General features: G+C 38.2%; 2 protein-coding genes across 4 annotated transcripts; one reads left to right on the forward strand and one right to left on the reverse strand.

The window, feature by feature from the left end:
• The first annotated feature begins 776 nt into the window (after positions 1-776).
• Positions 777-21,322, forward strand: LOC133857617 (AT-rich interactive domain-containing protein 4). Of its 2 annotated transcripts, XM_062292887.1 has the most exons (16): positions 777-1,209; positions 1,378-2,012; positions 2,113-2,304; positions 2,721-2,774; positions 2,947-3,035; positions 7,329-7,602; positions 7,711-7,767; positions 8,513-8,544; positions 8,781-8,916; positions 9,043-9,216; positions 10,519-11,082; positions 18,881-19,018; positions 19,090-19,188; positions 19,673-19,773; positions 19,872-19,962; positions 20,902-21,322. In XM_062292887.1, the coding sequence occupies exons 2-16, from the start codon at positions 1,854-1,856 to the stop codon at positions 20,995-20,997; spliced, it is 2,256 nt and encodes a 751-aa protein (XP_062148871.1). In that variant the 5' UTR covers positions 777-1,209; positions 1,378-1,853; the 3' UTR covers positions 20,998-21,322. The 2 variants fall into 2 exon arrangements, 1 of the variants encoding a protein (XP_062148871.1); XR_009898358.1 differs by lacking the exon at positions 20,902-21,322 and having other exon boundaries at positions 19,638-19,773.
• Positions 21,323-23,173: 1,851 nt separating this feature from the next.
• Positions 23,174-26,453, reverse strand: LOC133857560 (uncharacterized). 2 transcript variants are annotated; one of them, XM_062292823.1, is made up of 5 exons: positions 26,272-26,453; positions 24,905-25,794; positions 24,407-24,607; positions 23,986-24,181; positions 23,174-23,718 (listed from the first exon to the last, which is right to left on the reverse strand). In XM_062292823.1, exons 2-5 carry the CDS (start codon positions 25,757-25,759, stop codon positions 23,537-23,539), a joined length of 1,434 nt encoding a protein of 477 aa, XP_062148807.1. In that variant the 5' UTR covers positions 25,760-25,794; positions 26,272-26,453; the 3' UTR covers positions 23,174-23,536. The 2 variants fall into 2 exon arrangements, with proteins under 2 accessions (XP_062148807.1, XP_062148808.1); XM_062292824.1 differs by having other exon boundaries at positions 24,905-25,714; positions 26,272-26,452.
• Positions 26,454-27,387: the final 934 nt, after the last annotated feature.

Here is a 27,387-nt window from a genome sequence, read left to right on the forward strand (position 1 = left end):
TGATGTTATATATCGAAAGAGAAATTGCTACAAAATTTAACACATTCAATCGTAGATGATTTTTGAGATCTAAAAGAATAACATATTATATTTTTATAAGTGTACGAGTTGAAGATTGAAATATATTAAAAAACAATTATTTTGTTTATTCTTTGGTAACACTAAATGGATACTATTTTCATATATATTAATTTGATATTTAATCTTAATATATTTTTCATTAATGCTTTGGCCCCTCCCGATAAAAAATTATGACTCCATTCCTGGTTAATTGGGATTGTCACGTCAGTATTATGAGATAATCGTGGAATAAAAATGTAGTATATAACATTACTATTTTTCAAATGCGTAATACTAAAAATCACATTTTGATCACATAACAATCCAACAATATTAATATTGTAGTCCCAACAAACTCTTGGATCAGTCATTATTAAAAAAAAAAAAATTAAAGATTAATTAGAACTGTCACATCAATTGTTGGATAAATGTGTAGTAAAATGTGGTAGACAACATTACTCTTTTTCAAATGCATAATGTTAGAAGAAAAGATAAAAATGATAATTTTAAAAATAACATTTATATTATATAATTATCTTATAAAGATGATGCGATAGTTATAAATTTGACAAATATTTTGATAAATCATGATTTTTCTTTTAAAAAATTAAGAATTAATTATTACGGTGACATTTTATATGTTAATTATGATATAAGAATATAGTATATATAACGTTAGTCTTTCCCAGTAGAAAATGTTGCAGGGGGCACACACTTACCGGGTAAAATGACTGTGTCAGTGTGTCTCATCACTCATCAGACACCAACGGTGAGAGAAACTGCGAACACGACGACGATCATGACGACGACGCGAAGAAAAGTTTTGGATTACGAGAATCGCAGTCTAAAGTCATGGGATTGTCTCAAAATCCATACACAATCACACACGAAAAAAGAAAAAGAAAAAATAGAGTAAAAGGTAAACCCAACGGCAACAACACTCATTTCTTTCGGAATATTTATAGTGAGACTATAATATCCAAATGTGGTGCGATGTTTTGACAAGTCGTCGAGATTTGTTCCTTTTACTATATTTATGTGCGTATTTTACATATATCTATATACTTACAATTCGGGAGGAGTTTGGGTTATGATGAAGTTTTGTCATAAAGATGATGATGGTTTTCGAACAATCTCTATTCTCATGCGGTGGGCTTTACTAATAAATGTCCTCATTGCGACTGTAGTTAAAACTCACACACACGTTTTCCTCAACAGGAAGCCTGATTTAATTTGATTTCAATTCTTTACTTATTACGATTTTTTATTTTTATTTTTTTTTAATATTATGGATGAATTTTTTTGACCTTTTTGTAGCGGCGGGGGCAATTGGTAACGCGCGAAGAGATAATGATTGAAGAAATAGAGGTAGAGATGTGCTTTGCGGTTTTGATGAGATTTCTTTATCCGTATTAGTTTTAGACCGTATATAGCGTTCCTTCACTGTTTCGGTGTTTCCTCTGGGATTTTGTTCCTTCGCTTTTGGTTTTTTGGATTGTCCCTGGATTTTTGCTTCTTTCCTCGTTTTGTTTCGTATTTTAACATCGTTTTAACCATTTGGGTCGTTGATCTCTCCTTAGTCTCAGCTTGTAAGTAATTGTTCAACGCTTTTTCGTTGTATCTGAATGCAAGAAAGAAGCTTGTCCATCACCCTTTTTTTACGCCACCACAATCAACTAGGTTTGGATTTGGAGAGAGGCTAAATAAATAACCTCTGAGTTTTACAGCAAATGGGGTGTTTTAGGCATTAGTTCCTTTTTCAATTTGTTTCTGGGGTTGTCTGGCATGCATACATGATGTTCCATGCTCAAGGCCCTTCAAGAAATCATTGTAGTCTGCTAGCAGTTCTCTGTGGAAAAGTCTCTGATAATAAGCAGAATCAGAAGCCGGTAGTTTCCCAAAATCCACCAAGATACCCGTTTCCGGAGCTTACTTCATTTGGGCGTCTCGAGGTGTATAATTTGATCCATTGTTGTAAATTCCTGTTGCTGATAATGGGTTTTCAGTAGATTGTGTTTAAGGTCTTAACATTATGTTCATATCTGAATGCAGGTTCGAGTTCTGACCAATCCGAGTACTCATGAGTTCCAGCAAGTTCTTGAATCATCAGAACCCAATTTTGTTTATCTGCAAGGAGAGCAACTTGCCTGCAGTGAAGAAATTGGGTCTCTGGTATGGGAAGATATTGATTTGTCCACTACAGAAACCTTGTGCGGACTGTTTGGTTCCTCATTGCCAACCGTTGTAAGTGGTTTATCATTCTATGATTCTCAGTTGTAATCTGCCGTCTGGAATTAAGTGAACTTATTAACCTGGTGCTTAAAACTTGAATTTATGTTGAATGGATTATGTGTGAGCTTGTGTAGCTTCAATATTATCAACACACTGTACTGCAGGCCTGCAGATCTGTTTTGAAATTGATTTGTAGCTATGAACTTGACAAGTTTTTGACAGCGGTTACCATAATGTTAGCTTGTGAGGAGTCAATTAGAAAGCATATCTCGCAATTGTTCAATTAAGCTCAAAGAATTCATAGGCAGCCTTTTTGTATCCCATATCATATTACTACCACAAGATTGAGTCTCTTTTTCATTTCTTACAGTTTTTGGCGATTGTTTGGCTCAAGTAGTAATGATATTTACTCTCAAATGATTGCGCAGGTTTATTTAGAAATCCCCAATGGTGAAAAATTGGCAGAGGCACTTCATTCTAAGGTTATGTCGATTTTAGGCAATTCAATATATGTTTTTTCATTTGATTATATTGGACGATGTTGTTATCTTGGGGGAAAGAGAGATTGTTAGTTGGGATTTGAAGGTTGGAACCTGTACTGGTTTAATGCCTTTTTTCAAAATGTTGTTGAACTTTGGTGTTTGTCTTTGGCAGGGAGTTCCTTACATTATATACTGGAAAGATACATTTTCTTGTTATGCAGCGTGTCATTTCCGTCACTCACTTTTGTCAGTGGTACAAAGGTATAATCATCTACTCTTTCATTGGATTCTGTGCCACTAAGTTCCGTATAAGTAACCAGTAAATTGGCAAAGACGCAATGAAAGTAGTTGGATTTGAAGGAATTTTCTATTAAGGCCTTGTTTGTTTTAGCGTAAAATATTTTTCAAAAAATACTTTCCTCCTGTATTTTGTTTGTTTGGCGCGGCGTAAAATAGTGGTTAACCCGAAAATATTTTCCACTGAACACTGAAAATGTAAAAGGGGCGAGGGGGAAAACGTTTTATGCGCAGAAGAATGGGCCTCACAAAAGTACGCACTACCCCTTTTCTACCCCTCGCTCTCATTTTTATGCCCCCATTGTTTCTTTTTTTTTTTTGATAAGTAATTGCAATTATATTATAAAAAGCGCAAAGGGGCGCAACCCTTATACACGGGAAGTATACAAGAGAACCCCTAAAAGGGACGAACAGAGAATAAATTTAAAAAGTCTACATAAGTAAAAACACTCAAACTATGATGGGGCGCTATCCAAAAAAATAAAGTATTGAGCAACCACTTCCGTAGCTCTACCATGGATGTCTCTACATCTTCAAACAGTCGAGCATTCTGCTCCCTCCAAATACACCACAGCAAGCACAAAGGAGCTAACCGCCAAGCCTCTACAGCATGACCACCCCCAATCGCCGCCCCCCAACTATTCAGCAACTCCAACACCGTTCGTGGCATAACCCACTCAACCCCAAATAAAATAAGGACGTAGCTCCAAAGAGCCTGGGCGACCTCGCAGTGAAGCAACAAGTGATCAATAGACTCCCCACTCTTCTTACATAAACAACACCACTCAATAACTATCACCTTCCTCTTACGCAAGTTATCATGCGTCAAAATTTTTCCCAAAGCAGCTGACCAAACAAAGAAGGCCACCCTTGTTGGAGCCTTTAACACGCCAAATGTTCTTCCAAGGGAAATACGGATCAAATGGGCCATCTTTCCTAATAGGCTCTTTGTAGAAGGATCTCACCTCAAAAAAACCTTTTTTAGAGGGATTCCACACTAACCTGTCACCCTCCCCATGTCGAGCCGAAATGGAATATAGACGATCGAAGAAAGAAAGGACCATATCCACCTCCCAATCCTGGATTTGTCGGGTGAAGAGAACATTCCACTGAATAACACCATTATACACCACCAAATTATCTTCCACCGTCGCGTCTTTATTCCTTGCTATACTAAAAAGAGCTGGAAAACATTGCTTCAAGGATCTATCCCCATACCACCCATCTTGCCAAAAACTAATATTTGATCCATTCCCCAGTTCAAAACGAACAAAATTACAAAATTCTTCCCACCCCCTCCTTATATGTTTCCATACACCTACTCCAAACGAACCCGAAGCCTCTTTCGAACACCACCCCCCCTTTAAACTCTCAAATTTGGCATCAATCACCAAACGCCATAAAGCCTCTCTCTCCCTACCATATCTCCACAACCACTTACCCAAGAGAGCTCGATTGAACTGGATGAAATTGTGAACTCCCAACCCACTTGCATGCAAAGGTGTACAAATCTTGTTCCAATTTACTAGATGAAATTTGGTCTCGTAACCAATGCCACCCCAAAGAAAATCCTTTTGGATTTTATCAAGCCGATTAGCCACCCTTACTAGAATAGGAAACAATGATAAGTAATATGTGGGGATGTTGGAGAGCGTACTATTAATAAGAGTCAACCGGGCACCCTTCGACAAATATATCCGCTTCCAACCCGCCAACCTCCTTTCCATTTTTTCGATAACACCATTCTAAATAGAGGTGGACTTATAAGAAGCACCCAACGGCAAACCCAAATAAGTCATAGGCAAAGAAGCAACCCGACATCCAAGAAGAATAGCCAGCCTTTCGAAATCCTCTACTCCACCAATAGGAACAATTTCTGATTTTCCTAAATTAATTCTCAAGCCAGAAACTGCCTCAAAGCATAAGAAAATACATCCCAGATGTCGAATCTGTTCTTCTTGAGCGTCACAAAAGATCAAAGTGTCATCCGCAAACAGCAGGTGATTCACAACTAAGGCCTCGGAATCCCTGGAGCCCACCGAGAACCCTGTCAAATTACCCTGATCCAATACGGCAGTCAGCATCCGACTCAAAGCCTTCATAACCACCACAAACAACAGAGGAGAAAGAGGATCTCCTTGTCGCAACCCACGAGAGCTACTAAAAAAACTGGCTGGGGTTCCATTTACAAGAATAGAAAATCTCACCGTAGAAATACAAAAACGTATCCACTCCCTCCATTTTTCCCCCAAACCACATTTCTGCAACAAATAAAGCAAGAAGTCCCAGTTCACGTGATCATAAGCCTTCTCCAAATCCAGCTTACACAGAAGACCAGGTTCCCCCGATCGAATATGACTATCCACACATTCATTTGCAATAAGCACGGAGTCTAATATTTGTCGACCACCAATAAACGCATTCTGTGTGTTGGAGATAATCTTGCCCACAACGGACTTAAATCTGTTTGCAAGAACCTTTGAAATAATCTTGTAAATCCCCCCTACCAAACTAATAGGGCGAGAATCTCTCACATCCATGGCACCAGTCTTCTTAGGAATCAAAGTGACAAAAGTAGCATTCAGACTCTTTTCAAGCTTGCCTCGAGCATGAAATTCTGCAAAAACATCCATAATGTCAGTTTTTAAAAAATCCCAACACTTTTGAAAGAAAGCCGCAGTGAATCCGTCAGGGCCCGGCGCCTTATCTCCATTCAAATACCTGATAACATCCCACACCTCCTTCTCCTCAAAAGCTCTCTGTCACTCTCAGATTTTTTCTTCCGTGCTCCCCTCTCATTTTTGCACGCGTAATCCACTACACAGCCAAGTGAGAGTACCTTCCTCTTTACATTGTTTTCTCTGCATCATTTCTTTTGTCATTGTAAAACACTGATTTTGAGTTGTTAACTTGGTCTGTTTAGCTAATATATGGTGTTGATTGTGATGATGTATATTCCAAGCTTCGTGTCTTTGCTTCTTTTTTGTCCTAGTTGATGCCTTTTCTTATTCTGACATGCGTGGCTTGCTCAAAGTAGACTATATTTATCCCTTGTACTTTGTAAACTGGTTGTTAGTACATGCAACGTACAATTGCAAGTTGATTTAGTGTTTGCTGGGATCCTCTGGTTTGTGAACTGTATCTGTGTTTTGGGCTGAGGAATTGTATCTTAAAATGAGAATCGGGGTTCTAAACTCTCTCTGTTTTCAGAATCAGAAAAAAGGAAAGCAGAGCTCGTAATCCCATATTTCTGATTGTGGAATCATCGGTTCTATTTGTAAGTTTTAGCAAATTTCTGAGCTCCCTCTTTCCAAAATTGAAATCTAATATTGTTTTTTGTCGTTGAAGTTATTTATTTATTTATTTTTTGGCTGGTTATGGTTGAAGCTCAGCTAAGCCAATGGGTGTTTTAGGCATTATGGCCAAGCTGAATTGAAATTCGTTTTATGGGTTTCTGTTTTAAATTCTTTCTTTATTTTGGACCCCAAATACTGAATTAATCTAAAATTACTAAATTTTAGTCAATCTTATTTCCTTGACTTTTCTCAGCAAGCCATAGGAGCTTATACATTTCTAATATATGGATTCCTTACATAATTCTTTGTCTGAGTTTTAATGATCTTGTAAAAGTGATATGTTTATGTTATTAATCATTGGTTCATTTTTTCCAAGATCTTGTAAAAGTGATATGTTTATGTTATTGACCTTTGGTTCATTTTTGTCTTATTGCTGAAAGATTGTTTCAAAGATGTTTAATTTTGGTATTCATGCTTGCACTGTTTTCTTCAAAACATGGCAAACTTCATTTTCTATCTTAAAAATCACACTCATTCAAACATTGTTGTGAGTATGACCTTCTGTTACTCATGAAATAGATGAAGCCTATCACTCTTCTGACAGTATATTTTTTTATGTTGTGAATGAAAGTTGGTATTTATAAGTTAACATGATTCTGTGAAATTATATATGAAATATTTGGTTATTTTTCGTACGAGTTAAATGTCAGAAAATGGTTTCTGAACCATTTTCAGGTTGCAAACAAACGGCGGAAAATAGCCAGTTTTCTCGAAAAATCAGAAAACAGTTTACGCTGAAACAAACGGGGCCTCAATGTGATTTGGGAGTGAACGTAGTTTATCTTGACCAGTGAATACCATATTTAGGTTTATGGTCCTGCTAGAAGATGGACTAAATATTATTTGTTAGCAGTATGACATGTCTAAGCTTCTGCTGACTAGGCTCTGTTCTGCGTTGCAGTTCATGCAGTCATACATGGGATGCGTTCCAGCTTGCTCTTGCATCTTTTAGGCTGTATTGTGTACGTAACAGCAATGGCTTACGTTGTAATAGCCAGAAGGCTAGTGGTAAGCTGGGACCATGCTTGCTTGGGGACCCTCCCAAGATTGATGTTGCTCCAGCTGAGGTAGATGTGCAGGAAGAAGAAAGCTCTTCTGGGACTCTTCCTGCTATAAAGATATATGATAAGGATGTGATCATGAGGTTTCTTGTTTGTGGAGTTCCATGCGCACTGGTAAGTCTCGTTTCATAGTTTTCAGTTCATGTGTTGTACTTGTTACATGGTTAGAGCATATTACGAATACTTTGTGGGATGTACTGTTTACAAACTATACTCTTCCAGGATGCGTGCTTATTAGGATCTTTGGAGGATGGACTTAATGCTCTCTTGAGCATAGAAGTAAGCATTATGCAACAGTTTCCTGGTTTATTTCTTTTGCTTTTGTTTGTTTGTTTGGTTTTTCTTTTGTCATCCAAGTTCCTCAATCTCACCTTATATAGATGGTAAATAGTCGTATACGTTTGCGGAATCATCACTTTCGGACTTTCATGTTACTCATGGCTTCACAATTGGTTTGGTTTGACTGTGAATAATTTGTCTGCACTAGTACATAAAGTATGACTAGCCTTGCTGGCGGCACAATCCCGTGAAAGTTGGTCACTGACCTCTCCTCCCCCCAACCAGATTTCTGGAAAGAAAAATACAGAAGAGTTATTGAAGTAAAATAATTTTTGACTCCAAATGTTATTTACTTTTTATTTGGTTCCTTTGCTTCACGAGCTTGCACACCAAATCATCCTTCAAAATTTTCATGTTAAATTCATCACTTGTTTGAATCAGATTTAGTTGGTCATCTGCAAATATCATATAGAAGATAAAATTAGTACAGGTATATCTAGTTATTACAATAAACAATTTGATTCTTATGTCTTAAACATTACACTATATTGGTTGAACATTAATGCAATTGTTCAGCATGCATGTGCTGAGTGGCCTATCATCATATATGTTTTCAGGATTATTAGACCATTTTTTTTCCTATTGTACTCATTCTAAGGTTGCTAGCTGTACTTTGTCATTTTCTCTTCATTCTTTCTTCCTTCCTACTTACAAATCTCACCTTTTTCTCCTTCTTGTTCTTCAGATACGTGGGAGTAAACTTCATAATAAGGCAAGGTATTAAATAACTTTAGACCAGTGACAGGTTTTGAACACCTTATTCTTTAGTGTCATGGCATATGTTTTTCAGTTGAGTGGGAAGTTTTTAGTGACTAACAATTTCAACCCACATACTGCATTTCCTTCAATGCTATGATGTTGTGTTTTTATGTTATATATAATTATAATTAGTTTCTTTCTTACATTATATTTTATTAATTTTTTCAGCTCACTAATGGCATTATCATTTGCAGTGCTCCACCTCCGCCTCTACAAGCAGGGATGTTTTCTCGTGGTGTCATGACCATGCAATGTGATTTATCAACCTGTAGTTCTGCTAGCATATCACTTTTAGTGTCTGGTAGTGCACAGACTTGTTTTAATGATCAGGCAAGGATAAATTATTTTTATTGATGTGGGTTGCTATTGATGTGTCTGTTTTATGGACTCTTTAGGTTTGTAAGTACACATTTTTGTATCGTATATTTTATCATTTTGTTTTTTGGATCTCCTCAGATTTTGGAAAATCATATAAAGAATGAGCTCATTGAGAAAAGTCAGCTAGTCCGTGCATTACCCAGCTGTGATGGAACCAAATTGCCTTTTTCTGAGCCACGGAAGTCTGCCTCAATAGCCTGTGGTGCAAGTGTTTTTGAAGTTTGCCTGAAGGTTCCCACGTGGGCTTCACAGGTTACATGGCTCCTAACCTTTTTACACTGCACTTTGCAGATTACACTTTCTCTCTACTTATTTTGTTAAGAAAAAGGCAAAAGCCCCTCAAGAATTTTTGGATCCAGTAAATCCACAAAATTATTAAGTTTACTCAGAAACCAATTTTATTTGGCACGTTTCTTTTGTTTATCTTAGAAAGGATGTTATCAAGTATCTATTGGAGATTCTTATACTAGATGGAAACGTAGAATGTCATGTATTGTCCTTGTTTAAGGATTTAAGAGCCCAGCTAAATTTTTTTCGAACGAAAAAAAAAAATTATTTGAGCAATAATCTTCAATTTCCTTGGGTGGTAGGTATTTTTTCTAAGTAATTTGAAAAATACAAGTATACATACTGATTATTAGACCTATACATTCATGTCAACTTTACACATAATTAATACTTGTATAAAAAAAAACTTTATACATAATTTCTTTATTCAGGCCATGAAAATATGGTCCCAATTTTTGTTATGACAATCATACCATATGCAGGAATTCTAACCTTAGCGAGAGTATGCTCCTGGCAATGGTCAAATAATTCCTACTTAATAATTCACCAAGAAATTGGTTCTTGGGATAGAATATTTTAAAGTTTTATTGGATGTATAGGTGTGTGTGTATAGTTCTTGTAGACTGCAATATATTTTTGACGGGTTTTTGGAAGTCTTTATTTTATGAGAAATGCTACACTTCCCAAATTTTTTCTTCAAAATTTGGTCCCCAAATGACGATCTCATGTGATCTATTATTTTGGAAAATGTGTCACAATCTCATGGGATTTAGACACATAATTTGGGGACCAAATTTTGGATGATTTTTTTTTTTTGATAAGTAATTTTGGATGAAAAATTTGGGAACTCCAGCATTTCTCTTATTTTATTGACCTTTGTTTAAGTGCAGCAGTGAAGATGCCACCTAGCCAGGTGCTAAAACCCATTGGAATAGGAATGAAATTTTGGGTTCAATTATCCATCTTCATGCTAGATAAAGTGGTGCATGTGATAACTAAATGATGTTTGCTTATTGCTGTTCAGAAAAATGGTAACTTGTTTGCTTGATGTTTTTCTGTGTATGTGGCTCAATCAAGCATTTTCCCTTTGCTAATATCAGCCCCAAAATTTTAGGAATTTAATTCTATATCTGTGTTTAGAATAAAAAGGATGTGTAGTTGATACCCGAGAACTTCTAAGTTGGTTTGGCTTGATTTAAGCCCTTGTTATGATGTGAGTTTATTCTTTTGTACTTAATGGTCATTTCCTTGGAATTCTTTCCACAGGTTTTGAGGCAGCTGGCACCAGATGTGTCTTACCGCAGCTTAGTTGTGCTGGGAATAGCTAGCACTGAAGGCTTGTCAGTGGCTTCTTTTGAAAAAGATGATGCTGAACGCCTTCTTTTCTTTTGTACAAGGCAGGGCAAAGAACATCATCCAAACAATTCTTTTCCTGCTGTGTCCCCCAGCTGTTTGATGCCTCCTGCCCCTAGTAGAAAGAGATCTGAGCCATGCCGAAAAATAAAACCTGTCACCTTTAGTGGCCCGAAATGGGAAAATGAAGGTAGTGGTAGACAGAAACCTAGTATTGCAGCAATGAGGCCAATCCCTCACAGTCATCGTCATAAGATGCTACATTTTTCTAGATTTTCTGAGCCAGAAAGATATGATGGAGATCAAGGAGAAGCTAATCTTCCAGTTGCCCCTTCAAAGCATAGTATTGTTGGCCCTGCTGTCACACAAAGGAAACGGTTGTCTAGCTCTTTTCATGCCCAACAGATTATTTCTTTAAATCCGCTACCCTTGAAGAAACATGATTGTGGCAGATCCCCCATTCATGTATGCTCAGAGGTTAGTCATTTGGTCTCCACTTCTTAGAGCATGGTTGGGCATTGTTCAGTGTCACCATTGAAGTGGTTTCATTTCCATATTTTTGAGCAGGTGGAGAACCATTTTCTTTTAAAGTCACTGAGTCACATATCTAATATATGTGGTTATGCATGCCATTTGTGTGGAACATCACTTGAATCCTGTGAAGCATGGATAAGAATTGTGTGTGTGTGTATACACACTAGAATGTTGTATGGACAGATTGTGCTCGCAATTACAAAAACAAATAAGTTGTATGATTCTTATCAGCTAATGATTTGTTCATTGGTTTCTTTGCCAGTTCCCTTGTGTAATTCATATCATCTTCAGCTTTGTCTTTTCTACAATGTTATTTAGACCCAAAACATGGACTCCAACATTCTATATTGTCACTTCATATATAATACGCCACTAACTTCCATTAATAGAGTGAGAATGAGGTTTATGAATTAGATATACTATGGCTTTATACTCATCGGATATTTTGCAGTTTTGTCTTTTGGTTATGTTGTAGCATTAGAGATGGCGATGGGTTATGCGAGTTATTTCTATGCTGAAATGAACAACGTTTGAGCTGGTGATTAAAGAGGGGTTTTTGGGTTTACGCATCACCAAGAGGAGCGGAGGGGTCTCTAGAGCGGTGGTTCTGGGCAAGTCAAGCGTGGTGTGGTTATTGGTTATGGTGGAGGTGGAGGTGTTAAAAGGGGAGAATTTGAGGGAGTTTTACTGGTTTCTAAGGGTTGGAAGTAGGGCTTATATTGCGCAAAGGTGCCCGAATAGCCATGGGTGGTACATGGCTCTGGCGGAATATGGAGGAGGGTGATGTGGCTTCATCGTTGTTCTAGATAGGGCTGAGTAGGACCCGCCCTAACCTGGGAAAACCGCCTCGCCCCGCCCTATTTTTCTTACAAATCGCGTTCAACACGCGGTTCCCGGGTGCGTTTCTCGTTTCCCCGCATGGTGCGGTGCGTGGTGAAACGTTGGAAAATTAACAGGTCCCCGCCCCGTGTATATATATATATTAATGTATGTTAAAACTTAAAAACGTGAAATCTGGAAATCCCTAACCCTAGCGCTGCACCCCCCCCCCCCCCCCCCCCCCGAGCCCCTCTTCATTTTTTCCTTTCTTTTCTTCCTACTTCCTAGTGCTGCACCCCGCACCCCTTCGCCTCTTCTTCTTCTTCTTCTTCACGATTTCCTACATCTACTCCAATGGTGCTCCAGATTTGGTTGGTGTTTCATGTTGCTCTCCTAAAATCTCGCCCTTTTTATTCTTCCGAGGTCGAAATCCGAACCCAAAACTCTCTAAGTCTCTAACCGTAAAGGCCTCTTCGTCGTCGATTCACAGTGCTCACGTTGAATGCATAAGGAGAGCAAAGGGCGAAGTGATGATCCCCGCCGTTAAATGGTTCAAAGAGTGGTAATTTTCCGCGCACGTACATTTTTTTTTTTATCTCTGTTTAGATAGTTCAATTGTTTCAATTTCTCATGCTTCTAGACTTCTAGGTATTGAATGAATCTGACTTTGGTTTGAATCGTTTGCTGGTTTCTCAAGTTTTGGCTTGAATTGGGGATAACCCGCACCACCCCTCCTCGCACCAACCCTGCACCGCACGGATACCATTGATCTTCAGCAGGGCACGGGTGTGACTTTGTGAACCCGCAGGGGTGCGGGGCGGGGCCAAAAAAGGGAAACCCTCCCCCCCCCCCCCCCCAATGCTCACCCCTAGTTCTAGAGGGCCAAAAAGGTAAAGGGTGGAGCAAATTTGCGTCGAGTTGAGAAATGTGGTAGCGCTTTTTTGATTCGGTTGTAGATGATGGGAGTATGGGTATGGTTTTCGAAGGAGTAATGGTGGTTCAAAGACGAATGGACTAAGTGGGACTCCGCCGCTACCAGCAAAGGACTCGATGATGGATCAAGGAAGGAGATCGTACGTTGACGCTTTGGTAGAGAAGGGGCAGTCTCAGGAATTAGATTATTTAGGCAAGGGTAGAGTGGGTAATTCAAAGGAGCAAATATGGAAGAGGGATGATGGATATGGAAGGAATGAGCAGAAGGTGTTACCCGACATTCACAATAATAAAGAAGGAGACGACAGCTTGAAGATCTCGTTGGCCAAATTGGGTGAAGTATTTGAATTATGGTCTATGAAGAATTTATTGGTTGCACTTAAAAGGAAAGTGGATTGTTGCTTGGAAAGATTAGAGGTGGGCCACTTGTCTTTTGGGCCTAATTATAACTTGCCAGAAAAAAGGATTCAGCAGACTTGTATGAAGGAGTGGGTAATATAAATTTGGCCCTGTGTTCTTTTAAACTTGGAGGGACTGTGGGACCGAAGGCCATTGCCATAGGGGGAGATCAAAATATCCAGTCCAAGGGCTCTAACTCTCGCCAAGACCCACAAACGCCTAAAGTTATAATGTGGAGGCCAAACTGTATAAAATGAAAGATATTAGGCCTAGACAGAGTAATGTTGTGGTCTATAAATGAAGGTATATACCCAAACTCGCCGGCAAGGGGAAAATTCAAGGTCACACTTCCGGGGAGATAGAAGTTTCTCTGGCAGGTTCGAAGCCTTCTCTTGCAAGCACAGTACATCAAATTGATGAAGCTTCTAGGCTTAAGTCAGACCTCGTCGATGAAGTTCCAGCTAGGGTGATTCATTCAAGCTCTCGGCCTAAGACGGCAGAAAATACCAGAAATCTTGGGTTTTATGCAGAAAGGGCTGGCGTAGGATTAGAGGTCAATGTTGAAGCTGTTAGGTAAGCTGGGTCCTTGGAACTAGTTTTATCAGGCTTGTTTACCAATGATGGGTCAGGGATGAGTTCGTAGAATTAAGGGTGCAGGTGAATGGGTGTTTGAAAGAGGGATTGTTTCTAGGATTTTCTTTAGTTTAGCAGAAAGATTCTTCATTTGTTAAAGAAATAGTGAATAATCAGATTATGAATGGTGTTTCAGATACTGGAGAAGGTGATAGAGAGTGTACGATGAGTTGGTCTCCTGGTGCTCCATGGTTCCTTTGGAAAACGAGTTGGGGGAAGGGAGGTTAGAAAGTTTGACTTCAAAGGAGGTGCAGGAAATGAATTTGAGTGGAAAAGAGATGAATCACTCTTTTTTGGCAGTGGTAGCTATGTCGAGTAATTCTAGACGTCATACTCAGGTCCCTTTAATAATGATGTGGCTTTTAAAAGCCACATCATTATTAGAGGGACATGTATATGACGTCTAGAATTACTCGGCTATGCCCGACAAGGAGGTGAAGGAAAATGAGACATTAGTAGTAAACCCTAGGATTGAAGAACAGGAAGTGCCTCAGTCAATGTCTTCAGACTGTGTGTTTGAAAGGGTGAATAATTTTTGTCATGTAGTGGGGTTGTCGTGCGAGGGCTTTGAGGATCAAATGTTGGCTCTATTTTATGTGACTGAAGCAAGCAGACTTCAGAACGGATCAGTTTGTGTTCCATATGTTTGCTTTAGGACAACGAGCAAAGGAAAGCCGGAGCTAAAGAGGTTGTTGTGCTTAGTTAATTATGATATAAAGGGAGGACAATCTAATAGAGGCAGAGGAAAGGGACAATTCTTTATGAAACCTCAAAATACTGTCATGGAAAGTAAGAGGGCTAAATGAGAAGGAGAAAAGATTGAGGATTAGAAGTCTTCTTAGAGATTCGAAGGCGAACATTGTGTTTTTATAGGAGACAAAATTGAAGTATATTTCTAGGGAGGTGATTCATAGCTTATGGGGGATGCCAACAAGTGGATTGGACATATTTGGGGTCGTGAGGGGCATTAGGTGGGATTTTGTTAATGTGGAATAGGCGGGTGGTGGAGAAGAGTGAGGATTGCGTGAGAAATTTTCCACTAGTGTATTCTTTTAGAAGTTGAATGGGCCTTTTTGGGGGTGTATCGTCCATGTGATGATGTTGAAAGGAGGTATCTTTGGGAAGAATTGGTTGTCATTATAAGTTGGTGGGAGTTGTCGTGGTGTATTGGAGGTGGTTTCAATGCCATTTGTTTTCTGTGTGAAAAATTAGGCGAGTCTATACAATCAGTAGCTATGTTGGAGTTTTTAGAATTTATATTTGATTAGGGACTAATGGACATCCCACTTGTAGGTGGGATACTTGGTCTAATAATCATGATGTGCAGTCATGGTTTAGAATTGATAGATTTCTTCTCTATCTGGATTGGGAAGAACGATTTCCTGATGTTTCTTAAAGGACACTCCCTAGAATCCTACTAGATCATTATCCTCTGATGTTGGATTGTAGTGTATGGGGTGGTGGTAGTAGGTATTTTAAATTTGAAAATATGTGGTTGAAATCAGAGGGCATTGTGGAGCAGGTGAAAACATGGTGGTTGTCAGGGGCGGAGCTACCAAGGGCCTTGGGGGGGCCTAACCCCCCCAAGGCCCAAGGTTCCCCCCCCCCCAAAAAAAAAAATAAAAAAAAAAAATTCCTAAAAAAAAAAAAAGAATTAAAATTTTACCCCTAAAATTTTCATTTTTTTAGTTTTGCCCCCCCAAATCCCAAATGCTGGCTCCACCCCTGGTGGTTGTCATATAATTTTCATAGATCTCCTAGTTATATATTGGTGTGTATGTTGAAAGCCTTGAAATCGAACTTAAAGAAATGGAATGGGGAGGTGTTTGTGAATGTAGGGAAAGAAAAAGAAAGATCTTATGGAGGGTATTCGGGAGCTGGACTTTATTGTAGAGGGGCGACCTTTATCTGAGGTTGAGGAAGGAAGATATGTTTAACGAATCAGAGAGATTTATCATTTTTGAAGAAGTGAGTTGGAGGCAGAAATCAAAAGCCTTGTGGTTGAAAGAGGGGGATAAAAACACTAATTTTTTTTCCAAGGGTGGCAAATTCTCATTGAAGATATAGCTTAGTGGACTCTTTAGTTAATTAATGGGTCTATGACTTCTGACTCTATAGAAATAAGGGAGCATATAATGCAATTGTATGAGACAGTTTATGCTGAACAATTTAGTTGGTGGCCAAAATTGGATGGCCTCTTGTTCTTTCCATTGATGCGGATGATAGTAATTGGTTGGAAAGTGATTTTGATGTGTGGGAGGTGGTAAGGGACTTGAATGGTGATAAGGCTCCGGGTCCTAATGGTTTCTCTATGGATTTTTTTTAGAAGTGTTGGGAGACTATGAAAGAGGACATCTTTGCAGTTTTTAAGGAGTTTCATAGTCGAATGAAGTTTGAGAAGAGTTTTAATGCTACATTTGTCTCCCTTATCCCAAAAAAGGCAGGAGTTGTGGACGTTAAAGATTTTTGGCTGATTAGTTTAGTGAGTGGTGTTTATAAAATTATCTCCAAGGTCCTGGCGAATAGGTTAAAATCAGTTTTGGGAAAGGTTATATCAAATTCCCAGAATGCATTCATTAGAGGTAGACAAATTTTGGATTCAGTTTTGGTTGCTAACGAGTGTCTGCATAGTCAGATTAGATCGGGGAAACTAGGAGAGTTGTGTAAATTGAATTTGGAGAATGCGTATGTTCATGTTAATTGGGAGTTCTTGTTATATTTGCTGAAGAGATGTTGGATTTGGGGAGAAATGGAAGGATGGGATAGGGCATTGTATTTTTACGGTGCAGTTTTCCATTCTTATTAATGGTTCACCATTTGGCTTCTTTATTATTTCTTATGGATTGAGACAGAGGGACTCGTTATTGCAGTTATTTTGTGGTTGTTATGGAGATGTTCAGTAGGATGATGACTGCTATAATGGATAGGGGACTTTTGTTTGGTTTTTCAGTGGGGTTAAGGAATAATGAAGAACTTTTAGTTTCCCACGTATTGTTTGCAAATAATACCTTGACTATTTGTGATGCAAATTCTAAACAACTTCGACATTTGCGATGCCTTTTCTTATGTTGTGAATTTGTATCGGGATTGAAAATTAATTTGGCGAAATCAGAGATAGTTCTTGTTGGCAAAGTGAGAGATGTAGAAGGTTTGGCTTGCATTCTTGGCTGTAGAGTATCTATCGTCTTTGCTGATGAAGTACTTGAGTTTGCCTTTGGGTGCGTCTTACAAGGATACATCTATTTGGAATGGCATAATGAGAAAATTGAACGTCGGTTGGTTGGATGGAAAAGGCTTATTTCTCTAAAGGAGGTAGATTGACTTTGATAAAAAGCACTCTTTCTAATTTGCCTACTTACTACTTGTCTCTTTTCCCTATTCCAGTGAGTGTGGCTACTAGGATTGAGAAAGTTCAGAGAGACTTTTTATGGGGTAGGATTGGTGATGAGTTTAAGTTCCATTTGGTGAATTAGTCAAGAATTTGTACCCCGATGAAACCAGGTGGGTTGGGTGTTAGAAACTTGATACAATTTAATCGAGCCATGTTGGGTAAATGGCTATGGCGTTATGCTATGGAGAATGAGGCTTTGTGGAGATTGGTGATACAGACTAAATATGATAATTTGAGGAGAGGTTGGTATTCCAAGGAGGTAATAGGGTTATTTGGAGTGGATGTGTGGAATATATAAGGAAAGGTGGGATACTTTCTCAAAATTTGTTAGATTTGAGGTGGGTGATTGGTCAAATCTCAATTTTTGGCATGACGTGTGGTGTAGGGATTAACCATTGAAGATATCTTATTTGGATTTGTTTAGTATTGCAGGTTGTAAGGACACGTGGGTGGCGGATTTGATGCAATTCCGAAATGGAGGTATTCATTGGAATATAATTTTTAGTCAGGATTGGGAGGTAGAGTTGGTCTCCTCTTTCTTTGAGATGTATTCTCTCAAATAAGGCAAAGAGTTGTGGATAGAATATGTTGGATCCCTTCCAAGTGTCACAAGTGAAGTTGTTGTATCATGTGTTAACCATATTTACGGGTTCCCCATTTCCTTAAAAGAGTATTTGGAGAGTTAAGGCTCCTTTGTGAGTGGCATTATTTGTGTGGTCGGCGGCTTTAGGGATTATATTGACATTGGATAACTTGAGGAAGCGGAACATCATTGTGGTGGATTGGTGTTGTATGTGCAAGAAAAATGGGGAGTCTATCGATCACCTTCTTCTTTATCGTGAAGTAGCAAGAGATTTATGGAGTTCTATGTAATTTGTTTGGTGTTGATTGGGTTATGCTTAGAAGGGTGAGAGAGTTGTCGATGAGTTGGGGAGGCCAGGTGGGGCGTCGTGACATTTTGGAACTTTGGAGGTTAGTTCCTTTATGTTTAATGTGGTGTATTTGGAGAGAGCGAAATGCACAAAGCTTTAAAGATAAAGACTTTGGTGGTGGAACTAAAAAAGATTATATTCAATTTCCTTTACACATAGATAAAAGCTCATAATAGGGTTTTTTTTTTTTTTTTTCTTCTAGTTTTTTCTAACTTTTTGAACCTTTGTTATTCTTTTTCTACTGGATAGAGGATTCTCTTGTATACTTCTTATTTACTAGGGTTGCGCATCTTCTGTGCTTTTCAATGAGATTAAATTACTTATCAAAAAAATATTATCAATTCAATACATTAGCCCATTTAACCATACTTATTTCTCATGTATGATCTCATCCAACAATTTCACGGGGCTAAAATTCTCGTTTAATCCACCAAGTATTGAATACAAAGCCTGACAGGAAATATTGAATAGATTGTGGCAATGAGATCTTGTAATTGAATTAGCCATTTGCACTACCTTAGACTGAAATGTTGGATCCCTTTACATACTTGATGTGAGACATGTACAAGGAATTTTGATATCTATATCTCAACTTTCTTCTTTTAATTCGTTTCCAACATTAAACCTCTGGCAGGAGGAATTCCTGAGGGATGTAATGCAGTTTCTGACCCTCCGTGGACATACTCGTCTCATTCCTCAAGGTGGGTTAGCTGAGTTCCCTGATGCCATTCTCAATGCAAAGCGCCTTGACCTTTTCAACTTGTATAGAGAGGTAATTTCTTTGCCGTAAAATGCTTATTGAAAATCTGCCAAGATGTAATATTGAAATTTTTGGTCCCTCAGGTGGTTTCAAGAGGAGGCTTTCATGTTGGAAATGGCATCAATTGGAAAGGACAGGTTTTCTCAAAGATGCGTAATCACACGCTGACCAATAGAATGACTGTATGCTTTTTCAACTTCTCTTCGTTATTTTCCTCTTTTATTCTTGAGATGCTTTAACTTGCATGTTATGCAAATTCGTAGATTTGGAGTTAGGTATAATATGGAAGGTTGAACCTTAAATTATAAAATTTATGTCAAAATTACTTAGTAATGCCTTTCGTAATTGCAATCTTTAGGTAGTGTTTGCTAAATTTTTTTAGTATTTATATGCAAGCTATACCTGGCACACGTATTTCATATATGAATTATTGAGCTTTATGACGTAAATTGAGGGGGATAGACTCAGGCTGAAAGTAACTCTGGCAGTTTTATAACAAACTTTTCCTGATATTATATTGTGGCTGGTTTTATTTGGTGATATCATTAATTTAGAATTATTAGCTTGTTGTAACTTGCTACTATTTTGGAAGCTTATCTTCTTGAATGAGAATTGACTCACGATGATGTAGATGGAGAACTCAGCTGTATTTCTGCTGATAATCAGGGTGTGGGGAATACACTAAAAAGGCATTACGAAACTTATCTTCTAGAATATGAATTCGCTCATGATGATGTAGACGGAGAATTCTGCTTGTTGTGTCACAGGTCTCTCTCTCTCTCTCTCTCTCTCTCTCTCTCTCTGTGTGCATACTGTACGGAAAAAACTGTATGCCTTACTGACAATTTGAGTCTGCATGTAACAGTAGTGCAGGTGGTGATTGGGTGAACTGTGGTATATGTGGCGAGTGGGCTCACTTCGGGTGTGATCGGAGGCAGGGGCTTGGTGCTTTTAAGGTATGTTTGCCTTATTTAAGTTCTTATATAAAATTTGGGTGGATGCCGTAGTATTTTATATGAAAGAGTACATGCTTAGCAAGATTTCTTGTAAGTCAAACATTTTCTCGCCTTAACAAGTTAAATCATGTAGCTAACCTATAATGTCAAATTCCATGAGCAATCTAATGGTACATGTAATAATAGTTGAGGTATTTTTATGGTTTAAATTTGATGCAGTATATACTTCATATTTTTTTTTTGGATGAATGAAATCTTTATAAACCAGACACAACCAGCACTTACACTCCAGTCAAAACTGGATCAACATCCACCCAACAGGTAGAAAAAAAAAACCACGTTACTGCTACATATCAGTAGCAGAACCAGCAACTAACCCCAACAAGCCTAAACAAACAAATTCTGGAAGAGCTACATATCATACCTCATCTTCTTGTGTCAGAAACCGGGGTTGCAAATGATTCTGACGAACTTTTTGGTTTTAGCTCAGCCAAAGAGTTATCAAGTTGGTCTATTTAGAACAGAAATTGGCCTTGTTGTCAACAAGAGGTCAGGTCAAGATAACCTGTAGCAGGGATGATTTTGGTTTAATTATTACCCATTATCGTTGAGCCAGGAATTTGTGAAGACAATGTTGGAAGTTGGAACCAGTATTCAGAAACATTTGCAACAGACGATACTGATTTCTGTTTCTCATGAAGCATAATGGAACCCATCCCCTAGAGTGATTGTATGGTGTCATGAATTGCAAATTTAACTTGGCTTTTGGTTTTACTTTCATCTAGCTTTCCTGTTTGATCCATCTGCATGAAGTAGTCACTCGATGGGGGGGGGGGGGGGGGGGGGGGGTTGGGGATGAAAAATAAGATGCGCAGACAGCATGTGTAGATTCAAAAACTTGAATCTTTGTTGTCTTGACATCTATATGGTGATTGGCAGGACTATGCTAAAACAGATGGGTTGGAGTACATTTGTCCAAATTGCAGCATCGCAAATTTCAGGAAGAAATCTCAGAAAACCACTAATGGAAATTAACAAGCCTTGACCCACGACCTGTCACAAATTCCAGGAAGAAATGAAATCCCAGGAAACTGCTAGGGATATTGATGATCCCTCTCCCCTCGCTCTTTCTTTGTTAGAAAATCTCTCATTCCTCCCACCAAAATGGGATTTATATTGTAGAATCTGATTTTACTCAAATTATTTCAATGTGGCAGTTTTATAGCTTTATTGTATTGAGACTGTCCAATAATTTCCTCGTTTTAGTTGTATGCCCTTCTTTTTTTTTTCTTTTTTTTTTTGGTGGCTTTCTTCCCTGGAATTGGATTTGTATACTGCAATCAAATGTGGCAGTTTCTCACATTTGAGATCTAATTTTTCCAAAGCAATCTCCTTAATATGTTAGATATGAGAGAATGTCGTAGTAGTCTAATAAATTTTATAATCCTTGTCCTAAAATAGCTTGCAATTTTTTGTTTTCCAAAATCCATTTCATAAACTTCAAACGACTGCAATTTGTACCATGACAGATTTTGTGAATCAAAAGAGAAAAGATGGAAGAAGTGCATGGATCCCTTCAAACTACCATTAATTGTTAATGTACCTTTCAAATTATCAATTGTGTCAATATTTTCTTTAAACTACCAAAAGATGTCAATATTTCCATAAGACTAACAAAAAGACAAATAACCCTAAATATTTTTTCAGTAAGACAAAAATGTCTATAAATTTGAAAAAAAACTAAACCTAAAAAATAATGAAAATATATATATATATATATATATATATATATATATTTTAAAAACCTGTTTTTATTTTTTATTTTTTATAACATTTTGTTATTTTAGATTTTTTTTTATTTAAAAAAAAAGGTGTTAATGATTTTATGAAGGTTATTTTTGTCATTAGGGTAGACATTGACATCTTTCAATAATTTAAAGGGAGAGATTGACACAATTGATAATTTGGGAGGAATGTGAGACATTGACAATGAGGTGGTAGTTTCAGGGAGTTATGTGTACTTTTCTAAAAAAAAGAAAAAAAAGATCTACTAAATACGTCGCACCCTATAGCTTCACGGGAGTAATGTGCATTTGGTAATTCAATTCCAAAGGATTCATGTGGAGGTTTGAATTATCTTCGTTAAAGAAGGATGTGAATAAGTTAAGCGAAAGAAGATTTATTCAATAGTGATCTATCACAAATTTAATGGTAGTTTTAAAAGTCACATCAATTATAAAGAGAACACAAAGAGAACATGGGATGGCATTTAGCATTACTCTTATTTAAGTGGATTATATTGTAAATGACGTGCAATGTCAAAATGGATAGATTCTTAAGGAGGTTTCGCGGAATCATAAAAGATTTCATTTTTCAAAATGGGTATTTATTTAGTTAAATCACCTAAATCAGGAAAAATGAAAGAAAATTATGTCTGATTTCACGTCGCAAAAGCCCCACGCTTCCTAAAATGAGATTAGCAGGGCTGATTGCAAGACACCACGTTACTTACAAACACAACTCAACAAACTGACCAAACTCGCCGAACTGACCATTTTATTTTCTCGGTGTCTGGTTCGAATTTGGTAGCGGAAAGTAGTAGAGGGGGACCTTGTACAGCTTCCATGGTGGAAGTGGGAGTAGATTAACTGATAAAGACCAAACGACGTTAATTTTAGGAAGACTTTTTAGCACTCAATTTTTCGGTCATAAAAACGCTGTTCAACTTTAGTGGATTCTTGCGACATCAAATAGTGCTTTGATGGTGAGAAGCCATGGGAGAGGTGGAGACTGTAGAGAGTTAGGCTCAGAGAGAACGAATAATTTTAGTTCTTTTCAGTTTTTGTGTTTTATGCTGACGTGGTTTTTTTTCTTTTTCTTTTATTTTATTTTTATTGGAGGGCGAAAAAAAACCTGATTTTACCAGGTCTTGTTAGAAGTTATTCTCTTATTGTTCTCACTTCGTGAACCTATTGCCAGACGAAGTACCGAAGCCGCAGGTGATGGCTGAAATATCGCTTTAGGGTTTGGCTGCAAGCAATTGGTATCATGTTATGAGGGAAGGTCCCCAGAGCCCTTCCAAAACTTTCTTTGACACACTCCGTAGCACACATGCTCTTCCTTCATTTTGGCACATCAAGCAGCCCCTTAATTATAGCAAAACACCATTCAGGTTATTAACCATAATATGCAACCTAGAACGCGACTTCCAAATGGCAAGACAGACAATTTAGCTAGAAGTAATCACGTCGTAGACGGTCAAATTAAAGAGACTGTATCATTCTATTGCATATATACAGGTAAAAGTCCCAATAAGTGTATTCCCATCATAATAAACCGATTGGTATGACAATTGCAGATGCAAGAGATCAAGGTATGGAAACAAATTGCCTGTGGCATCGACTACATCCCTTCATTCAGAAAATACGAAACAACCCCAAAGAACTTTTCACAGTTAAGATCTAAGATGAGGAATCCTTATCAGAATCCAAGCACGTGTCTATAAATTGATCTATCCCAGTGGTCATTCACATCCATCAGAAAGATGCCATATTGCAGAGAAATCGGGGAACTATCACCGTACACTGGAGAAAAGGTCTTCAAGGGCAGTATACAAGGGCTCGGCAGCCTTTGGTCTGTCCACCATCCCAAGTAGAATATCAGATGTAGTGAGATAAGGATCGCCATAGAAGCGTAAATTGGTATCCATCCTTGTTGCAACAACATTCCCTTCCAGTGACACTCCCACAAATGCGCCTGTCATAATTTGCAAAGTTCAAAGATGTAAGACTGTTCTCCTTGAACTTTCAAGCTACCACAAAGTATGCATAAACCACATTAGAATGGGGAGAATCTCATAAAAAAACATCCTTGAGCTACCTGTACCACCTTCTTGCAAAAATGAATATTGCATTTGCCCCCCCCCCCCCCCCCATACCACTATACCATGACATAAAAGTGTACGATTCTAATTATTCATATAACCAACACTTCACAGACAAAACCTAATTCATGTAACAATACCTTTGCTACAACTGTAAGTATAGCACATGCCAGAACCTCTATCTCCGGCACGAAGATCTGCTTCCAGCACTCTCCCAACAGGTCCTGCTGCAGCACTGCAACCAGCACCGAGAGAAAAATGCAAGTGACTACAAAATGTCTTAACAGCTTTCAAATCGTGAAGCACAATTATGAAGTCCAACAGCTCACCACCAATCTGTAAACACATGGTAAGTATAAAATTAATTAACTACAACAAAAATTGAGCTAGTAATGCCAAAAGATTAAAATTTATATCTAGTTAAAAGGAATCCTCCTCAAAAACATGCATATCCGATATTTTTTCCTAAGCCTTCTATTTAAATGGAAATAACAAACGTTCTTGTAGTAATAACAACTGGAAATATACTATAGAAGTACTATGAACCAATTGTATGTTTACCTGAGCACCCCATCCTAAGCCAACAGAGAGTATGGCTGATGGGGCAGACCATGATCCATCTGACCTTCGAGAAATGACCAAACCTGTGCCAAGTTTGTAAGCAACCAGAACACCAGCTTTGGCAACAGTTAAGATTGCCAGGCCTTTCGCTCCTTTCAGAACTGCCAAGGGTATGGACTTATCAGGATTCAACCTAGTAACCTGTACATTCCAACAAACACCATGAAGAAAGTTAAAAAATCGCTACGTACAGGACATGGTTACTTAAAATGTAAACGAAGTACCAACTTCTAAAATACCATGACCAGCTAGTTGACAAGTACAAGAAATGAAACAAAGAGTCAACAGAGAAACAAAGCTCCAAAGCATAATCTAGAACCTAGCCTGGACTACCTACCTAGTATTCACAATCCTATCTACAAAATTACAAAGCAGGAAATTAATCTTAGTTTTACAGAAACAAAACAAGTTGACATGTAATGCAAATCAGAAACACACCTGGCAGTAGCTTCTCAATGTATTGGAGGCCTTGTATATCTCATCTTCCATGGACAAACCGATAGGAAGATTCAACCATCCTCTTGTACATGTCCAATCCATCACATCATGCTTTGCTACTTGCATGGCATTGCTTATGGTGTTAATAAGAATACCCTGTAAAGGATCGAGCCTATCGTAGCAGGCATCACATACCCTCTGCGGATTCCTCTCCCTGAACTTAACAGGTAACAAGCACCTCCCCTTGGTACATGCTCTGCAGAAAACCCCTCCACAAAACCGACAATGATGTCTGCCACGAGTCAGTGCTGTGAACGGAGCAGTGCACTGCATGCAAACTGTAGTAGAACTATCCCGCAGCCACTCAGGGGGCTCAGCCTCCAACACCTCTTTGTAAGCGCTATAATTAACCCCACTAGGCTCGAGGAGTGGTGGGGCACTGGGTATGTAAACAGATGAGTGCAGGTCCGTGTTTCCATTCTTTCCAGACCCGAGAAAGGAAACAGTTGTACTGGGGAGTTGTTGATTTGTGGTGAGACTTGGAACCGATTTGTTCTGGCCAGTCAAAATGGAAAATATACCACTGAGAACATTCTTCAAGTTCACTTCAGGAGGCATATTAGTTTGCATGGAATTCCGAGAATCATCACTAGAATCATATCCTCCATCAAGAAAATCATCAGATTCAATTGGGAACTGGTACGAGTAATCTTGTTTAGAGGAATTTGAGCCTAGTGGGGCTTGTGGAACAGCCCATGGAGAATCAGTGAAGTCATCATCATAGCGGAATTTGGCATTGTCCTTTTCAATCTTAGAAAGTGAAGAATATGAAATTCTTGGGTCAAAGTTTGCCATGAACTATAACGATAGAAACCCAATAAGAGATGGCACTGAAATTTGAATATTGACACCCATGTTAGGATCTAAGACAAGACTTTTTTTTTTTTCTTAAATTAAAAACCAGAAACAGAAAGACCCAAGTATTTTAGTAAGCACGGTAACCATATTAAGCTCCAAATTGTGGTACGAGGAGCTTCTACACAGTATTTATAATAATACTCATGTCAAAGAAATCACAGAGATCCTCAATTTACTTCCTCGGGCGTGGGCATGCAAAACGCAGTAATTCTCTGTCGATTTGCAAGATTAAAAAAGAAAAAGAAAAAGAAAGAAGCTAAATAGAGGAATTACATAAGCCCCACCATCAGGAACAAGTTACGCTATCAAAGAAAGAATCGGCAACGGCCATGAATTAGATTTTGCTTCGGACTAGGGTTTTCAAACGGATAAAAAACCAAGTTCCAACGTAACCTCAATCCAAAGAAAATTAAACACATGAAAGAAGAACAGAATGATAAATAAGGTACCTTTTTATGTAATCCAGAGATTTGGAATTTGCTAGGGCCTCCAATCACAAATCAAACCAACCAAAGGAAGAAGAAGAAGAAGAAGAAGAGTTTCGTAGATAAACCGAAGAGCCACAAAACAACGTGAGCTGACACGCTGTCACAGACTTGTCGTCTAAACAGATGCCAATGAAATTCGGGCTCGCTCCCTCAGATAACAAGCTAACGATTTCTTTTTAGTTCCGTAAACGCAAGTAATAATCCATGGGTCCCTGGTCCTGGTCCTGGTCCTAGTCCAGGCCCTATTCGTTAGTCTGTGGGCTTGAGCTGAGACATTCAAAATGATAAAAGTAAGGCTAAATTACACTTTGTTCCCCTCCCTCAAAAATATATATATTTTTTGTTATTGATAAGTTATACGTGCGGGACTTGAACCTACGACCTTACCTTCCAACTTATCATCTCATTTATACTTGCACCTTAATTTGGACCTACAAACTACCAAAATGTTTCGAGCTATTCCTTATATCAGATTTGGCTGTTAATTTAGATGAAAAAAATGCCACACATGACAAACTTGTGCACCTAAGTTGTTTTTGCATGATTAATTTTTCTCTTGGTTTGTATAAAAAAAAAAAGTTACAAAGTTTATTTGATGGGAATGTCTGTGCGGTCACCACCCAAACAAAGAGAAATAGGATGATTTTCTCCATTTCATTTGAAATGGAGAGGAGCCCCTTCCTTATTTTAAGATGGACAAAATTGTGATTTCATTTATTTTTGACAATTTTGCCCCTCTTGAATAAGGAACCAGTGGCTCTCCATTTCAAATATCCTTCTCCAAACAAAAGGGTGGCTCATTCAAAGGCAGACCTATATGGGGGCCTCCCCCCCCCAACTCCCAAAATTTTCCCAAAAAAAAAAATTATATTAAATTTTACCTTTAATTTTGTTTAATTTTTTAATTTTGCCCCCCCAATTTTTTTTTTTTTTTTTTTCTTTCAATTTGGGCCTCCCATACCCATATTTACAAGGCTGGGTTTGCCACTGGCTGCATTAACTCCCATATAAACAAGTGAGTGTACACAACCGTTCTCTTCTATTATATTAGGAAGTAGCTTTGCAGCCATATAACCA

The sequence above is a fragment of the Alnus glutinosa genome, chromosome 14, assembly GCF_958979055.1.
Source record: "Alnus glutinosa chromosome 14, dhAlnGlut1.1, whole genome shotgun sequence".
In the NCBI taxonomy this organism is placed as follows: domain Eukaryota; kingdom Viridiplantae; phylum Streptophyta; class Magnoliopsida; order Fagales; family Betulaceae; genus Alnus; species Alnus glutinosa.

Bases quoted from the DNA above. Each gene is read 5' to 3' on its own strand.
- LOC133857617 (XM_062292887.1), top strand. From the start codon at position 1,854: ATGATGTTCCATGCTCAAGGCCCTTCAAGAAATCATTGTAGTCTGCTA. The intron at 2,305-2,720 runs GTAAGTGGTTTA...ATGATTGCGCAG, and splicing joins GTTCCTCATTGCCAACCGTT to GTTTATTTAGAAATCCCCAA. The intron at 9,217-10,518 runs GTTACATGGCTC...TTCTTTCCACAG, and splicing joins TTCCCACGTGGGCTTCACAG to GTTTTGAGGCAGCTGGCACC.
- LOC133857560 (XM_062292823.1), bottom strand. From the start codon at position 25,759: ATGGCAAACTTTGACCCAAGAATTTCATATTCTTCACTTTCTAAGATT. The intron at 24,608-24,904 runs GTGTGTTTCTGA...TGGAATGTACAG, and splicing joins CATTGAGAAGCTACTGCCAG to GTTACTAGGTTGAATCCTGA. The intron at 23,719-23,985 runs GTATTGTTACAT...AAATTATGACAG, and splicing joins TACTTACAGTTGTAGCAAAG to GCGCATTTGTGGGAGTGTCA.